At 43.1% G+C, this 16,035-nt stretch overlaps 2 protein-coding genes across 7 annotated transcripts in view; one reads left to right on the top strand and one right to left on the bottom strand.

The window, feature by feature from the left end:
* The window catches only part of septin2 (septin 2), a 54,752-nt gene extending 47,873 nt beyond the window's left edge, over positions 1 to 6,879 (bottom strand). For 3 of the 5 annotated variants that reach the window (XM_033031622.1, XM_033031621.1, XM_033031620.1), the window contains exon 1: positions 6,590 to 6,879. In XM_033031622.1, coding sequence (XP_032887513.1) covers positions 6,590 to 6,859 — 270 coding nt within the window. In that variant the 5' untranslated portion in view covers positions 6,860 to 6,879. The other 2 variants (XM_033031625.1, XM_033031623.1) reach the window with 2 other exon arrangements.
* Positions 6,598 to 16,035, top strand: part of LOC116979795 (high density lipoprotein binding protein) — an 82,914-nt gene continuing 73,476 nt past the window's right edge. Inside the window, exon 1 of one of the 2 annotated variants that reach the window (XM_033031618.1) lies at positions 6,598 to 6,916. The gene's annotated coding sequence lies outside the window, so the exon portion shown is untranslated. The remainder of the gene's footprint in view (positions 6,917 to 16,035) is intronic. The other variant, XM_033031615.1, reaches the window with a different exon arrangement.

The following is a 16,035-nucleotide window of genomic DNA, read 5'->3' as shown; positions in this document are numbered from 1 at the left end:
TTGAAAAAACATTCAAAACATAATTACAATAAGAGTTACACAAAATAAAAGTCAGAGTTGGAAAATACTTCAGAAAGTTAAATGTAGAAGGGATAGATACCTAGACAAAAATCAAATGACGGACATTTCAATTTGAAAGAAGATTGAAGGACGGTATTATTAAAACCAAGGAAATCGCATGAAGGATGAAGTCCAAGGATAAGAGAATTGGACATCCTCATTTAAAATCAATCCAGTGGTCTGGATCGAACCCATGTTTTTGGCAGCAACTCTACTGCTGTGCCACTCAGTAACTTCCCAAAGTAAAACCTAAAGAAAGCTTGTCTTAGTTATCCACTACATTAATAATCCAAACATGACAGTACTGCCGACCAACTTATCAAAACAAAATTCAAAGCATTGAAATTACATCTGTAGGTTTTGAACAGCCGCATATACTGCGCAATAATAAGCTGCAAATACACATGAATGGCAATGATAAGTTACTAGGCCATTGTTAGAAGTTTGGTAAATAAAACATGCTTGGCCAGATCAATGGAAACATGGGGAAGGAAGGTCAATATGGACATCTTATTATGTTAACTTCAATAAAACGACAGTTCCATCACAATACAAACATGTGAGAAAGTTTTTTTGTTTACACCCAGCATTCTATTACAAATATTGATCACATTTTACACGAAACCAGCACGTAACTTCAAAAGGAAAACAATCACATATTTAAGTAATTTGGAGTCAACAGATAATGACAGATTGGGGAAGATTATTGTAGTTACTCCAATGCTAGACGAAAATCTATTAGATTAGCATGCTGCTTCTAAAAGTGCAAGACCGTAGAGCATTGATTCTATATTCTGTTTACGAGTCCTGCAGAACAGCATGCAAATCGAATTCACATAACTCACTGGATTCACAAACAGATTAGCCCAAATCACTAAGGAAATCAAGAAAGGCAAAGAGTCACAAAAAACACTGAACAATAGGTTATAATAATTATCTAATGTGCAGCATTCTTCTTGAATGTTGGAAACAAAGTCATTAGAATCCCAAATCAGGTAGAGTGTGAGCAGGGCTTGCTGAAAACTACCACATAACGGTTATACTCTCTTCTCCAAAGAGAAAGGGTTCTCCTCCATTTCCCATTCTTCTTTCATGGCTTCTCCTCCTAGTCAGAATGCGATTAGAGATTTCCTTGCCCAAGCCTACCACAACCCTCTGTCTTCTATGAGTAAGCCAGTTCCTAATCTGTACAACAAGTATCCATGAATTCAATGCATCTTAATCTTCTTGATCAGCCTAGCATGGAGGACATTATCAAAGGCCCATGTAGCCATCCACGGCTCCACCATCACCTTCTCAAAAAAACTTGATGAAGTTAGTAAGACATGACCTGCCACATACAAAGCCATGCGGACTGTCCCTAATTAGCCCATTCTTCAAAATGGGAGTAAATCCTACCCCAAAGAATAATCTCCAACAGCCTCCCGACCACTGAACTGAGGTTCCTGGCCCATAATATTCTGGATTCTCTCCACCTTCTTTATTAAAGAGGTCCAAAACTTTCTAATACTTCAAAATTAATTTTAAAGTGAAGTCATTGTTATGCACACAAGCTTCTCTGGCAATTGACATAAACTTCAATAAATAATGCTTTGGTTAAAAAAAGTTATTCTTCATGTTAACAGAGGATATTAGGATAAACATTTCTGTCTTTCAAATGTTTTCAAGAGGGTGATACTGTAGCACAGTTAGTAGAGTTGCTGCCTCACTGCCCCAACCTCAGAGAATACGAATGGGTTCGGAAGCAGAGGTCTGGGTTTAAACAGTGCTGTTAGAATAGTGTACGCCACTGAACACACCAAATTAATTCTGTACCGAATTTAAAAGACTTGCATCTCAAGTTACAATGACCTTCAGAGATTGCTTGATTTGCTTAAACATGGATTTGCACTTCCTGACTTTGTGTTAATCAAGTAATGTAAACCATACAGCACATTTGTGGAATGCACAGCGTAGCAACCGCAATACAGACTGCATTCATCAGCTCTTGTGGAAACTCAGAACAAATATGCAACAACTAAATAGGCAGTGACAAGTGTTGACAGAGTGGTTACAATGAAAATTGAGAAATATCCACTTCAGTCCCAAAAAAAACAGCACACTTCAGATTTGGATAATAGGATCCTTATTATTACTGCGCAATTGATTTCCCTGACTGACTTACTTTAATTTGGAAGCTCCTTACTCCTTCTCAGCCAATCAAGACCACATTGGCTTGCATCACCTTCTGAAAGTCATGCATGATGGTGAGATCAGAAAGGAAGATATTGATTCAGGTATAATGCTTGTTTCCATAACACAAACTGGAGATAACGCGAGTGATGCAACAGCAGCAGAAATTGGTTATAACACAATTTCAATCGGGAAATAATGGACCACTTAAAAGTTACTTTGAAAAGTGACAAGCAGAAGAAACCATGTTCTGGATATAAACCTGGGGAGAAACTGTTACCATGTAAACTTCTGACAGTAATCAACCACGATTGTGTCTTTAGAACAGCTATGGTTTAACTGTGGGTGGCCATTGAAATGTGCAAGCAATCATTTCTATTGTGGAACAATTAAACAATGTACATACAGCTTTTATTTTGCAGCAAAATAAATTTGCTTTTACAAAAATTAATTTTGAAAACCCTGAGAGAAAAATAACCTGACATTGCAAATCTGAAACTCTTTAACACAATTGTCCTTATAACAAGATTTTCACATCTGGAGTGTTGTGAGAGTTCTAATTTCCACACAATTGAAAGGATGTGGATGTGTTTGTGCAGATGAGATTCACCAGAATGCGGCTTGGATTGGATTCTATTAGCTATAAGAGGATGGACAAAATTGGATTCTTTTCTCTGGATCTTCGGAGGAGCAATCTGACAGAAGTATATAAAATTATGAGGTATACATACAGTAGAGTCACAAGACCAGATTGGATCCTAGCTGTGGTACTGCAGATTTTTGTCCTGAACTAGTTACACCTTTTGCCAATCTGTTCCAGTTCAATTACAACAGTGCCATCTACCTGACAATATGGAGATTTATCCCAGAACACCCTGCTCAGTAAAAGCAAAACAATTTCAATCTAGCTAATTATTGCTCTGTCTACCATCATAAGTATATCATTTTCGATATTGTTAGGAGAGGGAGTGGAGTGTACAGCCTCCCAATGGTGAATGACAGCAGAATTTAAGCAGCAGTAGCCAGATCTGTGGCATCATGATTAGCTCTGTTGTACAACGGATTACGTCAAAGTCAAGGCAAATTACAGTGATTGGGGACTATCGGTAGGGGCTGTAAGCGAGACTCCAGGATACTGTGTTGCCTCACCAGTACCTGGGTTAAGCATGTCTTTGACCAGCACAGGACATTCTGAAAAGGGAGGGCGAGCAGCTCAGGGTCATGGTCCATATTGATACAGGTCCACCACCGAATTTCTGACAACTGATGATCCAGTGCCTCCTTTAATCCGGACAAAATTACCAGAGGGCACTTGAAATTCTCCTGGAGTCCCCTCAAATATGTGATGACTGGGCCGCACGAGGTGGCTGATCCCGGCCTCAACGGGACTTCCGCACTGCCTGAAGGGTCAAATTTGCCGGCTACGGCCATAGCTCTCCAACTCCAGTCCAGCCAGAAACGCTGGATAGCCAACTTCTATGGCCAACTTCGCGGGCCAGTATCTCGGCCCTACAAGGCCTTGACCTCAATTGGTCTGGCAAAAATGGATAATACGGCAAGGCTCTGAAACGAAAGGTGCCGGAAAATTAGTGGTGGCCCTGTGCTAACAATTTAGCCTGGGAGAGAGAGAGACAAGGTCCTGCAAAAGGAATTTAGGAAGTTAGGTAGAAAGTTAAAAAGAACTCTAGGATTATTATCTTGGGATTACTTCCTGTGTCATGTGTTAGATAGACAAGAAATGGGAAGATAGTACAGTTGAATGCATAGCTAAAAGCTGGCGTGGGAGGGAGGGAGGGCTTCAGATACAAGAATCATTGGGTTTTATCGAGTGCAGGTGAGATCTGTACATGGACTGGTTGGCATCGAAATTAGAGGCGCTATACAACCTCACAGGGAGATTTGCTCATGATACTCAGGAGTATTTAAACGCATGACCTATGGATGGGAACCAGAGCAGTAGGTGAGGAAGTGGATGGGACCGAGGGGAAGGTAAAGGTTAGGTCAACTAAGTCTAACAAGGACAGGGTGAGGTTAACAAGATGGGATTAATAGTTTTAAATGTATTATTTCAAGCCAAAAAGAATTATGGGTGAGACAGATTAATTTATAGCCTTGATTGGTACTTTGATGCTGCGGCCATTACAGAAACTTGGTTAAGAGAAGAGCAAGACTGGCAGCTCAGAATTCCAGGGTTTCAGACGTGATGAGAGCGATGTCTAAACATCAGCGCCATAGCTTTAAGGTGAGAGGGAAGCTCTTGAAACAACATCCGTGGGGAGGGGGGGGGGAGAGGAGGGGGGGGGGAGAGAGAGAGAGAGAGAGGGGGGAGAGAGGGGGCGGGAGAGAGAGGGGGGAGAGAGGGGGGACAGAGGGGGGACAGAGGGGAGAGAGAGGGGGGAGAGAGAGGGGGGAGAGAGAGGGGAGAGAGGGGGGAGAGAGAGGAGAGTTAGAGGGGGAGAGAGAGGGGGAGAGAGAGGGGGGAGAGAGAGGGGGGAGAGAGAGAAAAGTACATAAAAATGCTGGAGGAACTCAGCGGGTGCAGCAGCATCTATGGAGCGAAGGAAATAGGTAACGTTTCTCCAGCATTTTTGTGTACCTTCGATTTTCCAGCATCTGCAGTTCCTTCTTGAACACACATAGAGGAAGGTGGTCATAGGGAACCAGATGCAAGAAAAAGTAGCACAGGCAGAAACAATTATAGCTTTTAAAAGGTCAGTAGACACATACTTTGGATAAGAAAGTAGATGGATACAGACCTAATTTAGGCAATAGGATTATCATTAATAGTCATCATGGTCAGCATTACAAGTTGGGTTTAAGTGCATTCTTCTGTGTAGTACAACTCAATGGCCAACCAGATGTAGGCCTTGTGGGAGATAATATGGACATACATGAATGAAATGGTGAAAAAGCCTCCTGTACTGCCACTACATTAGACAGGCATATCAAGAATAACTGAGCTCAGGCATAAAGCTTCACCACTGGCACCTTTCTGCATCACTTCTATTCATATTATCCACACATGGAGTGCCATAGCCACATTTCAATATTGAAGGCTCTGACCTGAGGTGACATAGAAACAAAATTAGTCCTGGAAATTCATCAGGCTCCTCCCACAAACCAAGTTTACATGCAGGGTATACACTTTAATTTCACAGAATCACAAAATGAGTTGTTTTACCAAGTGAGAGGATATTCTGACTTAAATGGGTTTAAAAACTAGATGGCTGGTGATTGAGCATGTGGTCTGCCAGGTTCCGTTTACTGTTGGTTGTGATTCTATGAGGTTTCTAAATTCATATAGTAACTATTAAGCACGTTATTGATACTCAGAACCATTACTAGGGCAAGTTACAACAATTTAGCAGATTTAGTTAGAAGCTAAATTTCAAATCTTTGGGATCTGGCTGAACAAACAAAAATATGCATGTCTAATTTTAAACAAAAGCCCATGACAGATTCCAAAACAGAACAAAGTTGCTACTTAAATATAGATTAAAATGTCATTTGTTCTCAATAATGTAAAATTTTAGGACAGATACAGTTAATGTAAAGCTATATTCACACTGTCTACAGTATATTCTCCAAGACATAATTTTAAACTAAGATGCTGAATTGAAATGCAGCACATTCCCTGCACAAATAACATTTATTGTCATTGCTGTAATTCACAAATACAATTACTGGAATTCATTGTTGAAACACAAATCACTTTTCCAGCACATTATAGTTTAAATCTTCAATGGATATTATTCTTGCAGATGGAATATTACCCATTGTTTGCACTGAACAGATTTAAGGGAATTTCCAACTATCTACAGAGACAACTTCAATTCACTCCACCACATTTCACCTTTGTCATACATCAAATCCTCTGACTCCTTCACAATCAACACCCCCACATTCCTCCCTCTTAAATCTTGCCCACCTCCCCATTCCAAAACCTACATTACCCTTCAACAGCCACCATTCAAACTCATCCCATCCGCAGCCCCCCTCTTCAAGCCCCACCTCATTCCTCTCTCTCCCACCCAGTCTCGATCGCAGCTCCCCTTCCTCACCCAATCCCCACCTTCATCTCGATTCCTCCCCAACTCCCATCTGACTCCATCTACAAATCCCATCCCTCACTCCCACCCTCTTCAGCCCCCCACCTACCCCGTCCGTCTCATCCCACCCTCCAAATACTTCCTTCCTCTCCTACCCTCCCCATACGCCTGCGCCACCTGAAAGGAAGCGCCCATCCCAGCCGATAAATCCGCTCACAAGCTCTCGGCCGAGGCGATTGTACGTTATGAATGTGATGGCCTGACGTCGGGTTGGGTTTTGGCCGAGACCGGCCCATCCCCAGACTCACCTCGCAATCGCCGACCCGGCCCGCCACCGACTGCTCGCTCCGACTGCGCGCTCCTCCTCCTCCTCCTCCCGCGATCGGCGGAGTCTCGCGAGACTGGAGCCGCGCCCCGCGGGCGGGGCCTGTTGAAAGGGCCGAGCGGCCACCCGACCCCCGACACTGGGCAATGGCGAGGCTGTAAAAAAAACCTTCCGGCAACTGGAGAACAACAAATGGTGGAAATCTGACATAAACCCCGAACATTCCGGAATTGCACAGTTGGTCAGACAGCATTTGTGAGGAGTGAAACCGAATTTACCAATGCTTGAAGAAAAGTAATCAAGCTGAAAGGTCAGTCTCCCCCATTCACAGATACTGCTCGACCCGCTGAGCTCTTCAGGCAGATTTTAGTTGAACCTGAAACATTGACTCGGTTTCTCGGTTCCCACATAGAAACATAGAAAAATAGGTGTAAGAGTAGGCCATTCGGCCCTTGGAACCAGCACCGTCATTCAATATGATCATAGCTGATCATCTAAAATCAGTACCCAGTACCTGCTTTCCCCCATATATCCCTTAATTCCTTTAGACCTAAGAGTTAAATCTAACTCTCTCTTGAAAACATCCAGTGAATTAGCCTCCACTGCCTTCTGTGGCAGAGAATTCCACAGATTCACAACTCTCTGGGTAAAGATGTTTTTCCTCATCTCAATGCTAAATGGCCTATCCCCTAATCTTAAACTGTGACCGCTGGTTCTGGATTCCCCCAACATCGGGAATATTTTTCCTGCATCTAGCCTGTCCAATCCTTTAAGAATTTTATATATTTCTATAAGATGCCCTCTCATCCTTCTAAATTCTAGTGAATACAAGCCCAGTCGACCCATTCTTTCATCATATGTCAGTCCCGCCATCCCGGGAATTCACCTTGTGAACCTACGCTGCACTCCCTCAATAGCAATAATGTCCTTCCTCAAATTAGGAGACCAAAATTACACAAAATACTCTAGGTGCAGTCTCACCAGGGCCCTGTATAACTGCAGTAGGACCTCCTTGCTCCTAAACTCAAATCCTCTCGCAATGAAGGCCAACATGCCATTAGTATTCTTCATTGCCTGCTGTACCCGCATGCTTACTTTCAGTGACTGATGTACAAGCACACCCAGGTCTCCTTGCACCTCCCCCTTTTCTTAATCTGACACCATTCAGATAATAATCTGCCTTCCTGTTCTTGCCATCAGTGGATAACCTCACCTTTATCCACATTATACTGCATCTGCCATGCATCTGCCCACTATCCAAGTCACCCTGCAACCTCATAGCATCCTCATCGCAGCTCACACTGCCACCTAGCTTTGTGTCATCTGTAAACTTGGAGATGTCATATTTAATTCCCTTGTCTAAATCGTTAATATATAGCAATATTCTTGCTATTGAGGGAGTGCAGCGTAGGTTTACAAGGTTAATTCCCGGGATGGCGGGACTGTCATATGCTGAGAGAATGGAGCGGCTGGGCTTGTACACTCTGCAGTTTAAAAGGATGAGAGGGGATCTTATTGAAACGTATAAGATTGTTAAGGGTTTGGACACGCTAGAGGCAGGAAACATGTTCCCGATGTTGGGGCAGTCCTGAACCAGGGGCCACAGTTTAAGAATAAGGGGTAAGCCATTTGGAACGGAGATGAGGAAACACTTTTTCTCACAGAGAATTGTGAGTCGGTGGAATTCTCTGCATCAGAGGGCGGTGGAGGCCGGTTCTCTGGATACTTTCAAGAGAGAGCTAGATAGGGCTCTTAAAGATAGCGGAGTCAGGGGATATGGGGAGAAGGCAGGAACGGGGTACTGATTGGGGATGATCAGCCATGATCACATTGAATGGCGGTGCTGGCTCGAAGGGCCGAATAGCCTACTCTTGCAATTATTGTCTATTGTCTATTATCTATATATTGTAAATAAATGTGGTCCCAGCACCAACCCTTGCGGCACCCCACTAGTCAATGCCTGCCATTCTGAAAAGGACACAATTATTCCTACTATTTGCTTCCTGTCTGCCAACCAGCCCATGTCAATACCCTACCCTCAATACCATGTGCTTTAATTTTGCAAACCAATCTCTTGTGTGGGACTTTGTCAAACGCTTTTTGAAAGTCCAGATACACCACATCCACTGGCTCTCCCTTATCCATTCTACTTGTTACATCTTCAAAAAATGTCAGAAGATTAGTCAAGCATGATTATCCCTTCATAAATCCATGCTGACTTTGACTGATCCTGTCACTGCTTTCCAACATAAACTGCTGAGTATTTTTTTGCTTTTTCTGGTTTTACTTCACATACACATCTAGTTAAAGGAACAGGGGAAAACGCATGCACTCCTTTTCTTCACATCACCCATGAGGATATTCATGAAACTTAGCTAGAGTTCAGACGGATGAGGGGGGACCTCGTTGAAACTTATCGAATGGTGAAAGGCCTGGATAGAGTGCATGTGGAGAGGATTGATCCACTAGTGGAAGAGTAGGAACAGACACCATAGCCTCAGAAGAAAAAGACGTACCTTTAGAAAGGAGATGAGGCAGAATATCTTTAGTCGGAGAGTGGTGAATCTGTGGAATGAATTGCCACAGAAGGCTGTGGAATCCAAGTCAATGGATATTTTAAGGTGAAGCTTGACAGATTCATGATTAGTATGGGTGTCAGGTGTTATGGGGAGAAGGCAAGAGAATGGGATTGAGTGGGAAAGATAGATCAGCCCTGATTGAATGGCAGAGGAGACTCGATGGGCTGAATGGCCTAATTCTGCTCGTATTACTTGTGAAACTGACTGGAAGGATAATGGAAACTGGAGAGAGACGATAAAACAAGATGTGGTACTGTCATTTTTCAATTTTCAGGAAACTGGCAAGGCTGGCATTTATTATCCACCCAATTGCCCTTGAATTGTGTGATTTGCTCAGCTGGCAAATCATTTCATCGGGCATTTAAAAATAAAACAGGTTCTCAAGTCACATATAAACTAGGGGGTGACGAATGGTAAAAATGTCACAACTTCAACAAAACATGTAACGTTTCATCTCAACAATTCCAAATCTATTAACACGTATAACAGTAACTGCTTTTCCAAATACACATTTACCCAAGAGAAAGCCAAAACAAAGTGATGAAAAGGACAGCAAAGCCCAAGGTGGTGAATTGTCTTCTTCATCGTTCTTCTGTAACTCACTTCATCTGGCTCCCCCTGAGCTAATCAATGATGTGACCGTTGTCCTTCAAAAGGTTGTACCTGTCCCTATCGCACCACTTGACTGCTGCTCAAAGATGCCCAGTGCATCACACAGTAAGATTCATCAAAATGGTTGGTGGATTGTCTGAGAGTTCCATTTAGGATAAGTGAGGCACTTTTGGCATATTTAGAAGAATTGGGAGCCTTGTTTCAAATCAATGTCCAGGTATACAGTTATTGTTAAACACAGAAATTAACGGAAACTAGAAGCTGCCAAGGTTTCCCTTTCAGATCTTCTTTGGGCCAAATTAAAGATCACCCAATCCACACCATCATGAAAGCCTTCACACTGGACCCATGCACCAACATCTGACCCAAGCCATGATCACCCGTATCCCTCCATCCACAAAATCCCCTCTTAATTATCAACCATACACATCTTGGTTGTCAATTTCCTCATTCTTGATTGATGACTCCCCCCCCGCCGCCCCCCTTTATCAATTGATCATCCCCCTGTTGCTGAATTCTGATCAACCCATCATCAACCCTTCTCATGCTGGCCTTCACCAGTTCCAAGAGAGTTCAGTTCAGGCAACAAACTACAAGTTAGGCTGAAGGAGCCTTATTTTTTTTATTTTAATTTTTAGAATTTGGGTGTGGCTCTCAAGACCAACAATTATTGCCCATCCCCAATTGCCCTTGGTAAAGTACTGCCTTCCCAAACACTACAATCCTTCTATAGATATTCTTCTGAGGATACCCCCACATTACTTTTGGACAGAACATTCCAGGATTTAGGCCTCGTAATGATGAAAGCCAATGATATATTTCCAAGTCAAGATGGTGCATGACCTGGAAGGGAACCTGCAAATGGTAATGTTCACCTGCATCTGCTGCCTATGCCCTTTTGGTGGGAGAAGTTTCAGTCATGTTTATTGTCACATGTACCGAGATACAGTAAAAAGCTTTTGATGCATGCTATCCAGTCACCAGAAAGACAACACACGATTACAATTGAGCCATTTACAGTGTATACATACATGAAAAGGGAATAACGTTTAGTGCAAGTTAAAGCCAGCAAAGTGCGATCACGGATAGTCCAAGGGTCACCAATGAGGTAGAAACCCTCCACCAATGAGGTTCAGGACTCCTCTCTGGTGTGGTATGATGATTCAGTTGCCTGATAACTGAGAAGAAACTGTCCCTGAATTTGAAGGTATGCATTTTCACACTTCTATACCTTTTGCCTGTTGGGAGAGGGAAGAAGAGGCAGTGGCCAGGGTGCGATTCATCTTTGATTATGCTGCTGGCCTTGCCGAGGCAGCACGAGGTCTAAATTGAGTCATTAGAAGGGAGGTTGATTTGTGTGATAGTCTGGGATGTGTCCACAATTTGCTGCAATTTATTGTGGTCTTGGATGGAGCTATTCCAAAACCAAGCTGTGAAGCATCTTGATAAAATGCTTTCTATGGTGCATCTGTAGAAGTTGGTGAGAGTTGTTTGAGACATGCCAAACTTCCTAAGCCTTCTAAGGAAGTAGAGGTATTGATGTGCTTTCATGGTTGTTGCTTCAATATGGGTGGTCCAAGAGATTGGGTGATATTGACTCCTAGGAATTTGAAATTTTCAACCATCTCTACTTTGGTGTCGTCAATGCAAACTGGAATATGTGTACTGCTTCACTCCTTGACGTCCATCACTATCTCCTTTGTCTTGCTGACAATGAGAGAAAGGTTGTTATTTCAAAACCAGGACACGAGAAATTGTATGTTTGAGAGTGCTGACAGTAGTTTGGGACTGCAAGAGTATTCAGTCAGTTGTGGATATAGCCTAGTCCATCACGCAGACTAGATTCCCCACCATTGATTCCATTTACACTTCAGGTTGCCTTGGGAAAGCAGCCAACATAATCAAAGATCCATCCATGTCATTCCACCTTCTACCCAGCACCATTGGGAAGAAGCTTGAAAGTATGCACTACCAGACTGAGAAACAGCTTCTTCTCTGCTGTACTCAGTCTTCTGAATGATCCTTCCATAACTAGGGTACCGACCAATTCTCCTCTACCTCATTGTGGACATTGGACATTGTCTCTGGAACTGCTGTGCTATAATATGGACAACTATATTCTGCACTCTTTATCTTTCCATTCGCTCTACTTATTGTACATGAGTTTGGTTTGATTGTATTACTCTACCAACTGCGCCACTACCTCTCAAAATGCAACAACTCATACTTCAGGTATCTGCCATTTCACCGCCCAAATTTCCAGCTGCCGATAGATTACTTTGAACAAAAATTTGAAAGTGCAGTTATTATCCTGTTGGGTCTAGGACAAGAAAAATTAAAAAACAAATAAAATTACAATAGGGATTGCCATCTGGTGGTTTGAAAGAGAATGCATTTTATAATCCAGGAAGAATTGCAGGTTTGACCTGGAAGAGATATGAAGTGTAAATTAGTACTGTACGCTATTCAGAAATCTTGCTGAGGCTGTACTAGGAAAATGCCAATTAGTACAATAACTTTGGGACCTATTTGTGAATTCTATAATTCTATAATACCAGTTTAATTTTGTTTGAATATGCTTGTCTAAATTTAAATCTGCCTTCCTCATATATAGCAAAGAATTAAATCTTCTGATTTGTACTTGAAAATACACTTTCAAAAAACAATGAATGCATCAAGAGCAATTATATTTATTTATTATTGTTACGTGCACCATGATAAAGTGAAAATATATTTTTTTCATTCTATCCAGGCAATTCTTACTTAGTTCATGAGAGTTCCGTCCAAATGGTTGATATCAGCGTGGTGTATGCTTTCAGGATATTGGATTTTTGGCTGAAAGGAGAGGGGAGAGGAGAAAATGACCAGGGTGGTCCTTGATTACGTGGGCTGCTTTCCCAATGCAGCATGCAGTGCAGATGGAGTTGTTCGAGGATAGGGAGCCTGGTTTGCATCATGGACTGGGCTGCGTTCACAATTGTCTGAAAATTCTTGCGGAGTTGGGCAGAGCAGCTGCTATACCAAGTTACGAAGCATATCAATAGAATGCTATCTGTGGTGTATCAGCAGAAATTGGTAAGAGTCATCGATGCTGTTCCCCCAACTTGCGTGTGACCTCACTCTGTCAATGGAGGAGGTCCAGGACAGACAGATCAGTATGGGAATGGGAAGGGAAGTTAAAGTGGTTAGCAACTGGGAAATCCAGTAGGCCTTGGCGGCCATTACCAGAGTTAAGCCACACACGTCCCATTTTGACCTTTCTGTCTTGGGCCTCTACCATTGCCAATAAGGCCACTCGCAAATTGGAAGTACAGCACCTCATATTTTGTTTGGCTGGCTTAACAACCCAATGGTACGAACATTGAATTCTCCAATTTTAGGTAACCTTTAAAAACACCTCCCTTCCCCTTCCCCTTCCCCACCGACACTTTCTTCTCTCCCTTACCTTCTTTTCCCCCACTCCTATCTCCAGTTTCCCCTTTCCCCTTCTTTCCCACAATTCCCCCGCCCTTCCCACCATCCCCCCCCTTCCCACCATTCCCCCCTCCCTTTCCCACCATTCCCCCCCTCCTTTCCCACCATTCCCCCCCTCCTTTCCCACCATTACCCCCTCCCTCCTTTTCTTCTATACTCTGACTCATCCCCATCAGTGATACGTCCCACAACAGTGGTGTCGTCAGCGAACTTGATAATGGAGATCACACTATGACCGGCCAGGCAGTCATGAGTATAGAGTGAGTACAGCAGGGGGCTGAGCACGCAGCCTTGAGGTGCTCCCGTGCTCCCGATTGTTATTGAGGCTGACACATTTCCACCAATACGAACAGACTGTGGTCTGTGAATGAGGAAGTCGAGGATCCAATTGCAGAGGGATGTGCAGAGACCCAGTTCTGCGAGTTTGGTAAACAGCTTGGAGGGGGTGATTGTATTAAATGCCGAGCTGTAATCAATGAATAACAGCCTGACATATCAGTTTTTGTTGTCCAAGTGGTCCAGAGCGGAGTGGAGGGCCAGCAAGATCGCATCCACCGTTGATCTGTTGTGGCGGTAAGCGAACTGCAGTGGGTCCAGGTTTTTGTCGAGGTAGGAGTTGATATGCGCCATGATCAACCTCTAAAAGCAATAGTGTCGATAGTAATTGAGGCATGTCACCTTAATCTTCTTGGGCACTGGTATAATTGATGCCCTTTTGAAGCAGGTGGGAACCTCGAACCGCAGATTTGAGAGGTTGAAAATGTCCGTAAAAACTCCAGCCAGTTGATCCGCACAGGTTTTTAGAACACGACCAGGTATACCATCAGGTCCAGGTGCTTTTCGAGGGTTCACCCCTCTGAAGGATTTTCTGATGTCAGCCTCTGTGACTGAGACTGAAATACCATCACAGAGAATGGGGGCTCGGGAACGCACATTGGTGTTCTCCCTATCAAAGCGTGCGTAAAACGCATTGAGCTCATCAGCGAGTGATGTTTCGCCGACATTCAAGCTTCCTCCTGGTTTCGCCTTGTAGGAGGTGATTGCCCCGCCACAGCTGCCGAACATCTGTCTCATCCTCCAGCTTGGAGCAGAAGTCCCCTTTGGCCTTTTTGATGGCCTTACCAAGGTCGTATCTGGACTTCTTGTAGACCACTGTATCATCAGATATGAATGCCCGGTGTCTGATCTTCAGAAGAGTGCGGATCTCAAAGTTCATCCAAGGTTTCTGATTGGGAAACACTCGGAAGGTTTTGGTTGGGATGCAGTCCTCCACACATTTCTTAATGAAGTCTGTAACGAATGTGGCGTATTTGTTCAAGTCCGTTGCCGAGTCCTTGAACATTGCCCAGTCTACAGACTCCAAACAGTCCTGTAGTTGTTCCTCTGTCCCCCCACCCCCCCCATCAGTTCTGTACTGTCCTCACCTCTGGGGGTGCGCTCTTTAATTGCTGCCTATAGGCAGGAAGAAGCAGCACCGCGGTATGGTCGGATTTACCGGTGAGGGCGAGGGATAGAGCGATAGGCATTCTTGATGGTGGTGTAGCTGATATTGAAGCAGAGGTGTTGTCTTGACACCATTCTACTAAGCTCTCCTTCCTCTACTTTGTCTCACCATTGTTTGCTATCCAGCCCACTATGGTGGCAGAGAAACATAGAAAAATAGTTGCAGGAATAGGATTTTTGGCCCTTCAAGCCATGGCTGATCATCTAAAATCAGTACTCCATTCCTGCTTTTTCCCTATATCTCTTGATTCCTGTCGCCCTAAGAGCTAAATCTAACTCTCTCTTGAAAACATCCAGTGAATTGGCCTCCACAAATGTTTTCAGCTTGTTGTGTGGACAAATGAATAGGTCTGAAATGTGAAATGCAGAATCAGCCATATCCACTCACTTATATAGACACTTAGTTTTTTTCTCTCTCTTGTAGTACACCTTGTAGCATTACCTTGCAAGAAGAAACAATGTTTCAGTTTTATCCTACAAACATTTAAAACAAATAATTTCTGTGATGTTGTTAAAAAAAACTATTTAATACCCATTTCTTATCTGCACTGGGGTACAGTGAAAATATTTGTTTTGGCATGCTGTCCAACAGATCAGATATACTAAACATAAATACTATCAAATCAAATCAAAGTTATTTTCCTTAATTTCAAAAATAAACTTTATTCGTAATAAAAAATGAAAACAAAACAAAAACAGGACAAAAATCCTTCATAGATTCTTAGTGTCATAGAAACATAGAAATTAGGTGCAGGAGTAGGCCATTCAGCCCTTCGAGCCTGCACCGCCATTCAATATGATCATGGCTGATCATCCAACTCAGTATCCCGTACCTGCCTTCTCTCCATACCCCCTGATCCCTTTAGCCACAAGGGCCACATCTAACTCCCTCTTAAATATAGCTAATGAACTGGCCTCAACTACCTTCTGTGGCAGAGAATTCCAGAGATTCACCACTCTCTGTGTGAAAATTTTTTTTTTTTCATCTCGGTCCTAAAAGATTTCCCCCTTATCCTTAAACTGTGACCCCTTGTTCGGGACTTCCCCAACATCGGGAACAATCTTCCTGCATCTAGCCTGTCCAACCCCTTAAGAATTTTGTAAGTTTCTATAAGATCCCCCCTCAATCTTCTAAATTCTAACGAGTACAAGCCAAGTCTATCCAGTCTTTCTTCATATGAAAGTCCTGACATCCCAGGAATCAGTCTGGTGAACCTTCTCTGTACTCCCTCTATGGCAAGAATGTCTTTCCTCAGATTAG

This window comes from Amblyraja radiata, chromosome 13 (genome assembly GCF_010909765.2).
Source record: "Amblyraja radiata isolate CabotCenter1 chromosome 13, sAmbRad1.1.pri, whole genome shotgun sequence".
NCBI classification, from domain to species: Eukaryota; Metazoa; Chordata; class Chondrichthyes; order Rajiformes; family Rajidae; genus Amblyraja; species Amblyraja radiata.
The sequence above is the reverse complement of the archived record's forward strand: the minus strand, read 5'-3'. Positions and strand labels throughout refer to the sequence as shown.